At 41.2% G+C, this 16,560-nt stretch overlaps 1 protein-coding gene across 4 annotated transcripts in view; it reads left to right on the forward strand.

The window, feature by feature from the left end:
• Positions 1-5,318: 5,318 nt before the first annotated feature.
• The window catches only part of LOC100734361 (beta-galactosidase-1-like protein 2), a 66,486-nt gene continuing 55,244 nt past the window's right edge, over positions 5,319-16,560 (forward strand). For 2 of the 4 annotated variants that reach the window (XM_013155384.3, XM_063256118.1), the window contains exons 1-4: positions 5,319-5,472; positions 6,698-6,799; positions 6,931-7,128; positions 14,245-14,313. In XM_013155384.3, the coding sequence (XP_013010838.1) occupies positions 6,708-6,799; positions 6,931-7,128; positions 14,245-14,313 (359 nt within the window). In that variant the 5' untranslated portion in view covers positions 5,319-5,472; positions 6,698-6,707. Of the gene's footprint in view, positions 5,506-5,528; positions 5,826-6,697; positions 6,800-6,930; positions 7,129-14,244; positions 14,314-16,560 lie in introns of those variants that run through there. The other 2 variants (XM_063256119.1, XM_023566158.2) reach the window with 2 other exon arrangements.

Here is a 16,560-nt window from a genome sequence, read left to right on the forward strand (position 1 = left end):
TATATTTATGTGTCTGCCCTTAGCACTCACCTCTTTTTAATCCTAGCCAGAATTATGCCAAACCAGGCAGAGGACCAATTTACTAACCACACACCTTTACTTCCAGCATCACACATTCTAGATTCAGCCACCTGTGAAAAAGACTCATCTAAGATTGCATGAGGGGGACATCTAGACACAAACCATAACATACAACCTGGGGCACACAGGGTTGGCTGCTGTGACGAAAAGCTATATTTGTACACTTGTAGTGGCGCCCTGTCTCTTTATTGAATCCACGCTGTGGGAACCTGTGAGAATTCCATATATGAGGCCTTAGGAGTTATTTGGCATGTGTGTCCTGGAATCTGGTCACAAGTACTTCCCTAAATAGCTTTCCACACCATACCTTCCTGTCTCATTAACAGAGGTGTTTTGTTGATACCCATGAGGCCCTTTCCCATCATCTAGCATGTTAAATTATCTCTGAGGTTCAACCATGTGGGCAAATCTGAAAAAAAATCCCAGTTTTTAAACAGAGGATATAACAGTTTAGGTAACTGCTGGAAAATAGAAATACAGGGCATTAAAAAAAAGTGGGTCCCATTTGGGTAGTCTTTCTAGAATTTTATTTTTCTTTATTGAGCAGTGTCTTGCTGTGTAGTACAGGGTGGCCTTGAACTCACTATGTAGCCCAGGCTGGCCTCAAATTCGTGGTGATTCTCCTGCCTCAGTCTCCCATGTGCTGGGATTACAGGTATGTGCCACTATGCCTGACCATGTCTCTTGGTCTCAGAATCAGGTCATTCTTTTTGTGGGTTTAGGAGACTCCTGAGGAATCCAAGATACTGTGTGCACTGAGAAGGAGCTTACTCCTTGGCGGGCTACCATGGTCAAGGGACAAGAAAAAAGAATCATACCGGTGGAGTAGCATTAGAGTGGTCCCTTGCTGGAGGTTCCAGAAGGCCATTACTAATCAGATCGCAGAATCATTTGCAGCCAAAACTTTGAACAGGACAGCAGGTATGTCTGTGGGGCTACCTGACTTGAGATCACCTTTGAAACTTTCTTTCTGGCACTGGGGATTGAACAGAGGGCCTTAATACTGAATCTTTTTATTTTTTTATTATCAGACAATGTCTCACTAAGTCAGTCTTCCTGCCTCAGCCTCCCAGAATGTGGGGATTATAGGTGTATGCCTTCTTGTGCTATGACCTTTGAAACACTTGTCTCTGAAGGCCTTCTGGCCAATTAGTCCCCTTTCCAAAGGGCCCAGAAACTCAGTGCTCCTGCCTTAATTACTTTTCTCATTACTGAGACAAAGTACCTAACACCCGCAAGTTGAAGGAGAAAAGGTTTATTTCAGCTCAGTTTTTAGAGACTTCAGTCCGTGATCAGCTGGCTTTGTGACTGAGGGTTATCACGGAGGAGAAACAGTCCATGGTGAGGTAGGCAGAAAAAAGCAGAAGGTAGCAAGTAGTAGCAGCAAACCTACCTTTCCCTTTGATGTCATCCAGGCTACAAACCTTTTGGGAGAGCCAGCCACCTTCAGGGTGGGCCTTCCTGGTAGCTACACACTGAACTATGCTAACCAGTGTACTAGTTTAGTTATCAGTGCCCTTAGTCCAGCCACCTCTGACAAGCACATGAGGCTTTGGAGGGACATCTAGATGCAAGCCATAACAGCACCCAGATTTTTAAGATAGCTTAACATTTGCCAGCACCAACCATAATTCTTGCCACACCACTGATATAATTTCTGACCCCTGTGTGATTTTCACTTCCCCTTTCTTTGGTTTTTGTTTGCAGTGTGGACACTTGAACACAGAGGCTTTCTCATGCTGGGCGAGTGCTTTACTGCTGAGCCACATAGCACATCCGCACTTGTGGTTTAAACCTCTAAATACAGCTACCATTTTGTGAAACTTAAGAGCATATTCTCAAGACTGTGTGACTCTGTTTCCCCAACTGCATTCCTAACGAGTGCCAATACATATAATTTTCTTCTCGATGAAGACAGGGATCTGGACGGTACCCGTGTACAGGCACGGTCATCCCTCCGAAGCACGGAGCTCTCCTCCAGCAGGAGTCCCTTGCTCCTAGAACACTGCCTTCTTCTCCATTGCCGGCCAGTCCCACCTGTCATTCATCTTTGGTGGCATCAGTGGCCATAAGAAGCTACTGTCCCATTTCCCCCTGATGCAGCAAAACTCCTTTGCAGAACTGTCCATCCTCTTTATCTGAATTTCCTCTTTCTGTGCTCTCTGTAACCAACCTCACTTAGGGTTTCACCCTTACCACTCAACTGAGCTTCCTTTATAATGCACCTGTGTAGCTAAATTCAAATGTCAGTGTCACTATTTGTTTTTTTGGACTCTCCAATTTGACAGAGTTGATTCTAGTTTTATTAGCATTTTCCTTTCACTGGGCTTCTAAACACAACCCTCATGGCATAACTCTCATATATCCCATTGTTCTGGGAAGCTGAGGCAGGAGGATCACTGGTTCAAACCCAGCCTGGGTAACTTAGGAAAACTATCTCAAATAAAAAATAAAAAGAGGATTGGTATTGTAGCTCAGTGTTCAATCTCAAGTACTGTAAGAAAAAGAGTTTTACACACCTATTCTCATACTTTGGTTTCTGCTTTTGTGATTGGTTTTTCATCATCTGCCTAGTATCCCAGGGCTCAGTGCTCACACCTAGGTTCTGGAACACCTTCACTGATCCAGGAAGCAAACATTAGTAGGATCTTAGGACTTTCATAATACCAGCTACAAGCTTGTGACTTACAGGTTCATACCCCAAGCTCCCCTCACACACAGCCTGTAGCACACTATTTGAAAGTCTCATAGGTGTGTTCAATTCCACATAAGCAAATAGCTTCTGCTGCCATCTCTATTTAACCTACTCCATCTATTAAGGCTTGAATCTAGATGTCTCTCATATGCTCATCGGGGAGTTTTGAAGGTGGCTGGATTAGGGTGTGTGATGCTGGGATTAAGGGTTGGGGCCAGGACCATGGGTGTGGGTAATACCACCCAAAGGAAGGTAGCCTGGGTGGATTATTAAGGGACAGAAAGACACCAATTGCTGCTTTGCTGCCTTCTGCTGGCCCTGCTTTGCCATGGAGTGCTTCTCCTCTGCAGTGCCACCTGCCTTGGAACCAGCTGACTACCGACTGAAACTTATAAATTGAGGGCCAAATAAAACTTCCCTCTGTCAGGCTCAATTCGGGCATAACTTTCCCATCACTCAACCTGTTTTCAGCAGCCACGTTATTTCCAGCCAAAACTGCAGCCCAGCAAAGGTGCCACCCTCAGCAAACAGGACACCATGTCATAAAGAAGGGGTTAGGAAAAACACACGCTCTTCCCAGCACCAGGACATCCAGTTACAGCCATACCTTTGCACTGGATGCTCTCAGAACTTTGACCACTGATGTTTGCTCAGACCTCCTCACACCATGTCCCCTGCCACCCACTTAAATGATATGTTGCCTGATCGCCTCATCCTGCCTTCTTCAAGCCCCTCCAAAATACCCCACTTTTCTTTGTCCCCCACAGATGGTCTTTTTTTTCCATGCCCATGTATAGCTTGAGACATGTCTAGAATTTAATGCCTTTCACTATCTTACATTGCTCCTATCCTACATGGCCAAGTCACTATGGACTCTCCCCTTATAACAATCAAGTCTCCTTTGACGTCCTGTGGGCATGGAGACTGTGCTGCCCTGCCACTCAGAACAGGCCATTCCTAGGCTCAAAACACTTGAGTAGTTTCCCAGCTTACAGTGGACAAGAGATAAGAGATAAATGCTGGCTTTGATGTCCAAGGCCCTGCATGAACTGGACCCCTCATTAACCTCTTTGATCTCATCTGTCTCCTGTCCAGCACTTATGGTTGACCTTTTGAGGCCACAGCCCCTCAGGCTTATCAACATGTCCCTGCCTCAGGGTTTTGGTTCTTGCTGTCCCCTATGCTTGAGGAGCTTTTCGCTCTTGTATTGAAATGACTCATCCCTCACTTCTTACAGTCAGGTACTCAAGGTCATCCTGGAGAGGCTTTGCCCAATGCTCTGAGACCCCTAACTGAAACAGTCTCTTCTAGACACACATTCTTGCCTTATTCTGTTCTACTCTGCCTCCAGTACGTACAACCAAATAACGCAGTGTAAGTTTTAAGCATTGATCCTTTCTGTTATTTGTCTACCCCACTAGAATGGCAAGCTCTAAAAGGGCATATTATTATGAGGTGTATTTAAAGTTTTTGTATTATCCGACTGTATGGCAGTGCTTGGAATATAGTAGGCTTTCAATAGATATTTGTTAACAATTTAATAAGAGCATCTGCCAAGTGGTAGTATTATGATGCTAAATGAACAAATTTGAGTTTCAAGCCGTGTCTGGCAAGGGCTAACTACTCATTGCATGTTGAATCTGGCATAGATAATGAAAAAACACACAAAATGCAGACACAAGCACAGATATTCATGGTGATTTAGTATATGATAAATGTTTACTTTCAAATTGAGGCAAGAATTAAATTTGAGAATCTGGTAATCATTTCTAAAATTTTCGAATCAAGTATTTAAATATTAAAAAGCTGGATAATGTATTAGGAAAGAAGTTGTAGGGAAATAATTGAAGCAACACATTAATTGTAAATTAGTAAAATTACAAAAAGGTCAAATTCCATTACTACAGTGAATTTTATGAAATTCAGTTTCTGAAATGTCTCAGGAACAGTGCTAGGAATAGAAAGGAGGTCTAAAAGCACAGAACAGAAAGAGAGTTATTTTTAAAATGACAGAAAGCCTGGCATGGTGGTGCCCACCATCATCCCAGTATCGAGTTGAGGCGGAAGGATCACAGATTTGAGCCCACTCTGGACCATTTAGTGAGAACCTATTTCAAAATAAGAAATAAGGGCTGGGGCTGTACCTAGGCAAAGACCTAGACTCAATTCCAGTACCAGGGGAGCAGGGTTGGGATTGGGGGTGTAGAGCTATACAATTAGGAAAAGCAGTGAGGAAAAGAGAAACCACCGCAACACTTCCTAAACAACAGGTAAATACACGTTTGCCTGCTTTATGGCAGAGGCAGAGGAAATGGAAGATTCACAATCAGAATTTAGTCCAGAGCCAACTTGGAAGTAAAACAGAGATAAAATAATTGCAGGCCCAGCTGCTTCTAGGAGAAATAAGCCTATTGATGGGTACAAAATTAGAGAATGTTCTGCGGAGTGTGACAAAGGAGTTTGCAAGGTCCTGCCCACCCGCAAGCTGAAGGGAGGGCCACTCCACCCGCACAGGCGTTGACATAGGGTCTAACGTAGAGCCCCTTTTTGCTTGGGGAGTGAGGTGAGGGTCCTGCAGCCCCAGCCGGCCTGCGCCTTGGGAACAGCAGGTGGGCGTGTCGGAACCCGGGACCGCCCACCTGGGCCCCCGCGCAGGTCTCGGGGCGCCAGGGGCTCCCGGAGTCCCCGAGCTGCAGGTGGGCAGGCGCGGGACTCCGTGCGCTTCGGAGGTCAGCGAGCAGCGTCTTGCGCCCCGGAGGGTGCGGTGGTCGTGGCGGGGCGCGGCCCTCTCGGGTGGGCGTGCGACAGGTCGGGGGAGCGGAGGGAGCTCTGGACCTGATCGGCGCCCCGGGGCTTCTGGGGAGGTCGCCTGTCCCGGGACGCGGGGCCAGGGGTCTGGCTCGTGCCCTCTGGCTGCCTTGGCCCCGGAGTCTGCGGGAGCATCCGCCGGGCGGGCTCAGGCGCTGGGGCCTCCTTGGAGCCACTTTCGGTCTGTTTCGCTTAATCGTGCCGTGTGATCCCCACACTGCCTGGCCCGACTCTACCCAAGGTACCGGTCTTTAAGCCCAATGGTAAAATGCAGCCATACGGAGGCCAGAGAGTTTAGGTGATTCTGAAAATCATATTTGTTCAAGAAGCATTTACTGAAAAGAAGTCGACTTGAATGCAAAATAGTGATTAGCAGAGTTTGGGGGGGGGTGCATTTGGAGGACTGAATTTGATCTGTGTGTATTCAATTATCAGGTGGAACCTATTAACAATAAATACCTGTTAAACAAACGAAAAATAGACCAAAGCGGTAAAGCAACCACTTAATGGGGCCATTTATCGATTTAGATATTGCCCTATGCGCTGGGCAGCCATGCACCTTGCAGTACTGCATGGATTCAGTCCATCTTGGATTCATACGATTTTTGATACAGGAGAAAAGAGCTTTTACCCTAGAGTGAGCAGCATCAAGAAAATCAGGACCACATGAACGCTGTGCTCTGGAAGTCTCCTGGCATGATGTTCCGTAATAGCAGAGAAGTGCAGAGTTGGGTTGGAGATAAGATTTCTGGTGCAGGAATTCCTCCTGCCTTGGATCCTGTTCTGTGCTAGGCAGCAGGTGGCTAGACTTCATTCCTCTTCCCCTCTGTAGTGGCTAAGTGTCTCTGACAGCCTTCCCAGAGACTGTTCTTTGCTGTGTAATAAAACTTGGGTGGCATCTGAAAATTTAGGAGCTTAGGCAGCTCTGCTGTGCAGCAGTTTTCTGTCTGGGGAGCAAATGTGACTTCAGTACTGATGCCAGGTAATGCAGAGGACCAGGAACACATTTTGCCTTCTCAGCGAGGGTGGCTCTGTCATCCTCACCATCTTCATAAGCTTCTCAGCTCCCAGCTCCCCTCCCTGAGCCTTGTGTCTCTCTGACTCCTGTTGTAGCCTGTTGAGCATGAGGACTTTCCTCGTGAGACTTGCCTACATCCTGTGTCTGTCATCCGCCTTACCAGTGATGGCGCAACGTGGCCAGGACCGGTGGCCCAGGTACGTTTCAAGGAAAGGCTACGGAGAGTTCTTTTTCCCTTGGAGGGATGATTAGCACACTGAGGGAAAGGCCTTTCATATCTGCCCAGCCTGTGTATCTAGGACTTCATGTACTTCCTTTGTCCTTGCAGGATTAATCAAACTCACCTGACACCTTCCCTCTTGAAGACCCGCAGGGTGGGTCTCAAAGTCAAGGGTTCAAGCTTCACACTAGAGGGCTCCACGTTCCAGATCTTAGCAGGCACCATCCACTATTTCCGGGTGCCCAGAGAGTACTGGAGGGACCGCCTGCTGAAGCTGAAGGCCTGTGGCTTCAACACTGTCACCACGTGAGTGCTGGGCTCCAGGACTTCAGGAATTTGCTACTGAATTCCCAGCTGGAGACTTGCTAGATGAAACTAAAGGTTATCTTTTTAGTACTTTCTTTGTCGGTCTCAGAAAGCCTGCATCTCCACTTGATAGCCCAAGATTTCCAGTAAGCAGAGGATGCTCTGATTCTTCTGCAAGGCCTCTTCTTTGAGCATGATCACCCTAGCCCAGGCCCAGGATTCCCATTTCAGATCAGCAGCAAGCACAGAAGGTCCCTGGCCATTGTAAATCCGGGACAAGGGTCTTACACCCCCCAGATAATCTCATCTGCTGCAGGATTCCTGGCTGCAGGGAGTAATCCCAGAGGACAGTCTATTTGAAGACTGTTTTACTGAAAACCAGGCCTGGTGAAAGAACAGTCATCCACATCTGGAAGCTGAAATGAAAGAAAATTAATTATTTCTGTCCTGCTAACATATTTGTTACAGTTTGGATAGCTTTTGTTTTGTTTTTTAGTGTCTTCCTTTTCAATGATTTAACAATTTTTAAAATCTAGGTTAGAAAAAAATATCTGGGAATTAATTTGGTGCATGATGAGGGTTGTTATCGTTAAAAATTTCCCTCTTAAATTGTCATAATACCCTTTACACATTATTTTCCCTCTTGTACACCATTTTCAGTTGCTTTTGTTATAGCAGTGTCTCATAGACATTGACATTTTTATGAACTATTAAGTTTCAAAAGCATTTTAGTCTAAACAGGACTGTCAAGATTTTTATTTTTAATATAGTCACAAAATAAAATTTTACAATTACTTCATAACTAAAAGGCATCCTGCCAAAAGTGGTAAAACAGTGTTACTGCAGCATAAAAATAGCTTTCTACCTTAAATAAGTTTGGCACTATAAATAACTTGCATTGCCTTTAAAAAGTTTGAATCGCTCACCAGCCAAAACTTTGAGGCACAAACCTGGTCAGACAGAGTCAGATTCACTGACTTGCAGGGAAACAGGGAAGCTGTGGGCTCAAGTGTCAGCAAAGTGCAGAAAGAAGGGACTTTGTGAAGGTCAGTTCCAGCCAGAGTCTCTGGGCGAGACTGAGAAAGGCAGGGATGACATCTGGATTGGTACAGATCAAATAGGAGTTGGTGCTAGTGTGAGGTAAAAGCAGTGGGCAGCTGAGCCTCCCTGGAATAGTCCAGGAGAGGGGCTGGGGGTCACTGTTAAGGAAGCAACAGTCACTCAGAGGAGATGGATTGTCCTTCTGGCTTATGTCTGCCTTCTGTTGCTCTCTGAAGAATCTGCTGTTTTACATTTAAAATATACATTTAGGTATGTTTTATGATTCCAAAGCTCGTGAGTTTTGGTGAATATCCCATGTATGTTTGAGAGGAATGTGTTCTGCTGTTGTGGATAAATGCCCTACAATGGGCCGGGAATCTAGCTCAGTGGCACAATGTCTGCCTGGGAAGCGTGAGGTCCTGAGCACGATCCTGATACAAACAAATAAACAAACAAACACCCTCTACAATTCAGTCTGTATAGTTGGTGGTACTGATTAGTGCTGTCACTTTCTCGCTGATTTTTGGCTTGCTGGATGAGTCTAATTTCAGAGGTTGGATTTTCTACATATTTTAGCAGATGTGTCTATTTGATTTGGAGTTCTGTTTTGACTGGAATGATTTGACACTGTGGTACAGACCCATTAAGGATTCAATTGACTCTTTTTTTTTTTTTTTTTTGGTGCTGGGACTTGAACTCACAACCTCACATGTGCCAGGCACATCCTGTGCCACTAAGCTACATCCCTGGCCCTCAGCTGACTCTTTTATCATTCTCTGAAGAGGTTTTTAAAATATTTTTTAAATTTTTTTAAACATTTCTTTCATGGCAGGTTTTCTGATTTCCAGTTTGCTCACATTTTTATTTTATGGCATCATTATCTGAAGAAGTCTTTATTTCTCCTTCACTTTTTTTGTTAGTATGTGCTTACAGTGCCCTGCACTCTTAAGTCTTCTTGGGGAGTGGGTACACAGGCATACCATGGCTCAATTCTTTTTTAAATCCTTTTTCCCTACCCCTTTCTCTCCTCCTTTAGGTTTCTTCTCCGTATTTTCATTCTGGCTCATATTATTAATATTATCTCATGTTTATGACATACAGTGTTTACAGTTATTGCGGTTTTGATTCCTGTGCAAGACATATCTTTATTCTATTTATTTTTCCTTCCTCTCGCTCTCTCCTCTCACCTGTGTTCTCTTGGGACCTTTCCCACTTGCAAGAGATGTATGCCCTTGTCTCCTTCTGTTCTATGCTCTTTCTTTGTATTCTGCCTTTAGTCAAATTAGAGATACTAAGTAGTGTTTAAGATTATGTACCTGATTTATTTCACTTGACATTATATTTTCCAGGTGCATCTGCTTTCCCAAAAATGTTTCAGATTTAGCCTTCTTTACAGCCAAGTAGCATTCATTCCACTATACATATATAAATACTACATTTTATTTATCCAATTGTCTGTGATGGATTTACAGGCTGTTTCCAGCATTTGGCTATTAAGAGTTGCACTGTTATAAACAGTGGTGTGCATGTGTCACTGAATGATGTCTCAAGCTCTTTGGAAAAGATACCTAGAATGGGGATAGCTGGATTGTATGGAATTTCTTATTTTAGTTCTTTGCAAAATCTCCATTCAGATTTCCATAACAGTTGTACTAGTTTACATTCTGATCAGCTACACAGGAGGTTTCTCTTTCACTACAGCTACTCTAACATTTGTTACTTTTTGTTTTCTTGATGATTGCCATTCTTTCTGGTATAAGGTAACGTTTTAGCTTTTTTTTTTTTTTGTTTGTTTTGTTTTTTTTTGGTGCCACAGATCGAACTCACAACCTCCCGCTTTCCAGGCAGGCATTTATGCCGCTGAGCTAACCCTCTGGCTCCTTAGCATTGTTTTAATTCATGTTTCTCTATTTTTTCATGTATTTGTTGTCCATTCAGATTTTTCCTTCTGAGAAGTATCTGATCATTTCACATACCCTTTTCCCAATTGGACCTTTTATTTTAGGCAGTCTAATTCTTTTGAGCTCTTTATACATTCCAGATATTAATCCTCTGAGGAGTAGCTGGCCAATTTTTTTCTATTCTGTAGGTTGTCTCTTGACTCTACTAATCAATTCTGTTGCTGTGCAGAAGCATTTTAATTTGGTATAATCCCATTTGTTGCTTCTGCTGTTGTTTCTTGTACAATTACAGTTCCATTTAGGGAATCCTTTTCTATATGACTTGAAGTATTTTATTTATTTTAGCTTCTAGTATATTCAGCGTTTCTGTTTTAATGTTTAGATCTATAATCCACTTTGATTTTAGTTTGGTACATGGTGTGAGATATGGGTTCAGTTTAAATCTTCTGAAAACTATCTTCAGTTTTCCAAGCATCATTTGTGGGATGTCTTTCCTCCAGTATATGTTTTTGGCCCCTTTGTCAAAGATCAGATAGCTGAAAGTGTCTAGTATATTTCTCTATCCTGTTCTACTGATTTACATATATGTTTTTGTTTCAGTACTATACCGTTTTTATTATTGTTGCTTTGTGGTATTGCTTGAGGTCAGGTATTGGGAGGCTTCCTGCCTTGTTCTTGTTGCCCAAGATTGCTTTTGCTATTCTGGGTCTCTTCAGGCTCCATGAGTCTTAGGATTGTTTTCTCTAGACCTTTAAAGTGTGTAATTCCACTTTGGGGCCACTTTGACAATATTGATTCTGCTCATCCAGGAGCAAAGGGCATCTTTCCATTTTCTGATGTCTTCTCTAATCTCCTTTTTCAGAGACTATAGTTTTCTTTGTAGAGGTCTTTCACTTCCTTTGTTAGGTAAGTACCTAGGTATTTCATTTTTCTTGATGCTACCATGAATGGTATTATTTTCATAATTTTCTCCTAATTGAGTTCATTCATGATTGGTGTACATGACTTTCGTGTGTTGATTTAGTATCCTGCTACATTGCTGAAGTTGGTTATTGATTATAAGAGTTTTTCAGTGGAATTCTTTGGATCTTCTATGTAGACTATCATGGCATTTGTAAATAAAGATAATTTCTTCTTTTCATGTATGTATCACTTTTATTTCTTTATTTTTCCTTATTGTTCTGGCTAATATTTTGAGTACTGTTTTGAACAGAAGTGGTGATACTGAGTATCCTTGTCTCATTCCTGATTTTAGAAGGATTGCTTTTATTTTTCCTCCATTTAACATAATATTATCTTGTGATAAATAGTGTTACTTTTATCTCACTGCTGAGACAAAATACCAAACACCCAAAGTTAAAGACGGAAAGTTTTATTTGGCTCAGTTTGTAGAGATTTCAGTGGTAATCAGCTGCTCCAAGGCAGGGTGGTGTGGCGCCAGGGGCAACCATACAGATCAGCTGAAGACAGCCAAAGCAACAAGAGCAGAAAGGGGCAGAGCAAGCCTATTTTCCTCCCTTATATAGTCTGCAGGCTTCTCGCTTTAGGGCAGGTGTAGCATTCATGCCACCTGCATGTCCTCCTCTTGCACAGGCTCAGGATGTTTATAAAGTGAGGACGCTGGCCCCCTGCTGAGTCACTTGGTTAGACTTCTAAACTTCTCAGATTGACACAGTTAATGCCTCATTACAAATAGCTTTTAGCAAAATCAGGTATGGTCATTTTACCTACATTTCCAGAGTTCTTATCATGAAGAGGTGTTGGATTTTGTTGAAAGCCTTTTATGTATCTATTGATAAGGTCTTGAAGTTTTTGACTTTGCTTCTGTTTATGTGATGTATTGCATTTTTTGATTTCAGTTTGTTGAATTGTCCTTACATTTCTGGGAGGAAACCTACTTGCTTATGGTATATTATCTTTTTTATGATGATCTCCATTCTATTCCCTAATATCTTGTTGAGGATTTTTGCATCTATGTACATACAGGAAATTGGTCTGCAGTTTTCTTTTTAGTTGGGTTTTTATCTGGTTTTAGAATCAGGGTGATGTTGGCTTCCATCAATAAATTTGGAAGCCCTCTGTCCCTTTTAATTTCTTTGAAGAACTTGGGGAGTACAGATGATATAACATACTTAAAGGTTTTGTGGAATTCAGCATTGAATCTATCAGGTCCTGGAACTTTTTTTACTTGATAGATTCTTTACCACTACCTCAGTTTCTTTGCTTGTTATAGAGTCATTCAGTATTTTTATGTCTTCTTGAGTTAGATCTGGTAATTTGTATGAATTTAGGAATCTATTTCTTCAAAAATTTCCAATATTGAAATATAGTTTTTCATAGTAGTTACTAATTATCTTCTAGATTTTGGCATGTCTGTTGTGATTTCCCCTTTTTCGTTTCTAATTGCACTGATGAATCTTTTTCTCTCTCTTTGTAAGTTTGGCTAAGGGTTTATCTATTTTTTTAATCTTTTATCAAACCAACTCTTCAATTCATTCTTTTTTTTTTAAGCTCCATTTCATCAATTTCTGCCTGTTTTTCTTCCTTAATTTTGGTTTGGATTGTTGTTGCTTCTCAATTGTCTTAAGGTTCTTGGTAAGGTTATTTGAGTTACCTCTGTTTGCTTAACATAAGCTTTGACTGTAATAAACTGCCCTTTTAGGACACTTCATGAGTCCCAGAGTTTCTGGTGAGTTGTACATGCGTTACCTTTAGCTTCTAGAAATTTTAAATTTTCTTCTTTGATTTCTTCTGTGATCCACTGCTTGTTTAGGGTTGTGTTATTAATTTTTTAGTTGCTTATATTTCTTCCAGAGTTTCTTGCATCATTAATTTCTAATTTTATTGCACACTGGTCTGATAGTACACATGAGGTAATTTGGATTCCTTAATATTTATTTAATCATACTTTGTGGAGTTGTATGTGGTCTATTTTGGAGAAAGTACTCTGTGCTGCAGAAAAGTATATATATTCTGTTATAATAGGGTAAAATACTCAGTAGGTGTCTATTAAGTCCATATGTTCAAGTATGTAGTTCATCTCTCATAGTTCTTTACTGATCTTTGTGGGTATGTTTCACCTCCAATATTTCTTTGTTGATATTCTGTTTAGTTGATCTTTTCTTTTTGTGAAAATAGTATGTTAAATTCCTTTATTATGATTGTGCTTGTATTTATTTGATCTTTTATGTTCAGTAATATTTGTTTTATGAAGCTAGGTGCTCCAGTATTTGGTGCATAAGTATTTATAAGCATTATCTCTTCTTGCTGTATTGTTCTCTTAACTAATATATAGTGACCTTTTTTTGTCTCTTCTAATCAGTTTTAGCTAAAGGCTTACTTGTCTGAGATTAAATTTTTTTACTGCTGGTTGTTTTCAAGGTCCTGGTGCATGAGATACTATTTTACATCCTTTGGTTATTTTTAGTCTGTGAATATCTTTTTGGATTAAATGGATTTCTTGATTGCAACAGACCATTTGATTCTGTTTTTTTGACTCATTCTGCCAATCTGTGTCTTTTAATTGGAGAGTTGAGGCTACTAATGTTGAGAAATATTCCTGAGATGTGTTGATTATTTACTATTAGTGTACTCTTTCTCTGATCCTGTCATTTTTTGTTGTTGCTTGTTTGGTGTTTTCATTTCATCTGGGTTTTTAGCTTTATTGGCTCTTTTGTTTTGGTCTAGTATATTCTTGTATTTTATAGAGTTCTGACTTAGTATTTATGTATCCACTGAGCTTGTCCTTTTCATGAAGTATCTTTACTTCTTCATCTCTTTTGATGGAAAGCTTTGGTAGGTTTGTTAATCTGTGTTGGAAAGTTTGAAGTAGTTCATTCCAAGTTCTTCTGGCCTTTAAGGTTTGTGTTGAGAAGTCTGCTTTAATTCTAATGAGTTTATCTTTATATGTGACTTTTAAATATTTCTCTAAATTCAGCAGCAACAATGGCATCAGATATCAACTGGATCTTGGTTAGATCTTTGCTGGGAATTAGAAGGAGGAAAATTTTTAAATAGTGCATATTATACCCACCGAGTTTGAGTTACTTAAAGCTTCAGCTCCCTTCATGGTACAGATAACCTAAGTGCTCTCTTAAAATGAGTAAAACCAGTGTGAAATCAGGTCAAGAAGGGGTGGATGGATCTTATATCTCTGTTTTTTTTATCATTTCAGGCATATTCCCTGGAACCTCCATGAACCAGTGATAGGCCACATTTATTTCAGTGGAAACCTGGATTTCATGTATGTGATCATGCTTTAATTATTTGTTTGATTTTGTGGCTTAGAGATGGGCATCCAGTAGTAGGCACTGGGTGAAGGAATAGGAGGCATCTTTCTTTCCCCTTTGAGACCAGGCTGAAAGCTCTAATAATTTTCTCTCCTCAGCTGAAGCCCTCTTAACCGAAGAGACTGTGATCTACTGTAGGGCATAGGCCTTCATGTTACATTATAGATTAGAATTGTTCATCCAGCTTGCTATACATGGTAGTGTTAGTCTACCATGAAGAATATGTTCTCTCCGTTAATAGGAGCTTAGAAAGCATCTAGAAATTTAGTTTATGTGATTTTTAAAATAAGACCAAAATGTTCAAAATATATACTTAACCTTTACTGTAATTTATTTAAAAATATGTACTTACGATCTACTGTCATTTAGATGTTGTCTTTGGTGCTGGACATAGATGAGACGTGCTGTGCTTCTAAGAATAAAGAGAGGTTAAAAAACAAAAAGCAAACGAAAGTGAAGCAGGGGATATAGCTCAGTGGCATAGCACCCACCAAGCAAGCAGAAGTTCCTGAGTTCGACTCCTGGTACAAAAAACAAGATAAAGAGAGGTAAATACAGCACAAAGTAGGGAAACAGGTCAGGAAGGCAGTGGTGCTGGTCCTGCTGAGGTAGGTTTCAAGGCTGAGCAGAAGTTAACTGGAAGGGGCTGGGGAGTTGGTTTGTCTAGCAGGGCCAAAGTCAGAGAGGTGAGAGTACGCTGTCAGTTAAGGTGAAACTAGATGCTGTAATACACAAGCTTGCAATCTGTTAACAAAAGTTTGTTTTTGTTCAAGTAGTACCTAAAATAGGTATTTCTAATAATCAGATATTTGTTGGAAGACCAAGAAATAATGAGAATGATGTCAGGGACCTTCTGTCTCTGCCTTTATCATCTTCAACATAAAGCTTCTAAACCACAATGTCTGTTTGCATCAAGCCAGGATATGCAAGAAAGGGTTTTGGAGACTCTCCTTTGGGACTTGCAACATATTTGTTCTGTTCACATTTTATTGGCTTGAGGTCAGATACATGACTCCATCTAATGCATGGGAGCCAGAAAATGTGGTTGAACTCTTCATGTAGGAGAGAAAGAAATGACTTTGCTGTTCTGCCACACATTGCATGTTCTGGGATCTGCAAATAATGTGTGGCTCTCCTACTAGTTTTAAGTATAGAAACTGCCAGGGAGTAAGTCTGAAGAGATGATCAGTATTCAGATTTTGGCCTTCTATGTCATGCTATAGAATTGGGAGCCTATTCTGAGAGAACTGGATAATTTTTTTAAGAATTTTAATTTGAAAATTTTACAGTTGCATTTAGAAAGATCATTCTTGCAGGGGTTTCATTTTGCTGTATTCATTGCTAGGGCTCAAACCCTGAAGTTTGTATATACTCAGCACGTGCTCTACCCCTGAGTTACATCCCTATACCCTGCAGGATTTTTAAGAGGCAGCCTAACAGAGTAGTTAAGATTTCATTTCAGCAGGCTCTGTGCCTGAGTTCTAATCTTACATCTTCTGTTTCCTAAAATGTAACCTTGAGGAAGCTCTGTTCAGAGTTTTAATTTTCCTGTGTAAAATGGAGATACTGTTAATACCTATTCCATATAGTTATCCCAAAAGTAATGTTTAGCTGTAGTGTCTGATATTGATATGATGTAAATATTAATTCTTGGTTTTGTTGGTAATGGTGATATTATTATTGACAATAATTGGAGAAGGTTCAGAAGAAGGTAAGAATAAAGGAAGGGAATGAGTCATTCATTTCCTCATTCAGTGTGAAACGATGAGCTTGTGAAACAACATGGTAGCAGTGGGAATGCAGAGGAACCTGACATTTGGGAGCATTAAGTAGGAAGAATAACTATGATCTGGTGACTGGCAGACAGTAGGCGGGAAGGAAGGAGGAGGGCAGAGATGGTTTATGTGTTTCTGCATAGAGGAGCTACTACAGGCTACTGCCCTTCATGGAGCTAGGAAGTCCAGAGCAGGAGTGGATTGAGTGAGGAGACTGGAGGTTAGGATTTGCAGACCTCCACCTGAATACTCTGCTCTGTAGTGCCTGGACATAGCCCTTTTTACTGAAGTTTCCTGGACTATATTTCTTATATGGACTTTAGGGGACCAGGTTGTGAGTGCCATTTATTGAACCTCAGAAGAAAGCAAGGAAGGGAACATGACTATGAAAGCAGGTTTCAGTTTTCAGAGTGAAGACATTGTTGT

Source organism: Cavia porcellus, unplaced genomic scaffold (assembly GCF_034190915.1).
Source record: "Cavia porcellus strain 051 isolate PalLab524CR breed Dunkin Hartley unplaced genomic scaffold, mCavPor4.1 scaffold_9, whole genome shotgun sequence".
NCBI lineage: Eukaryota > Metazoa > Chordata > Mammalia > Rodentia > Caviidae > Cavia > Cavia porcellus.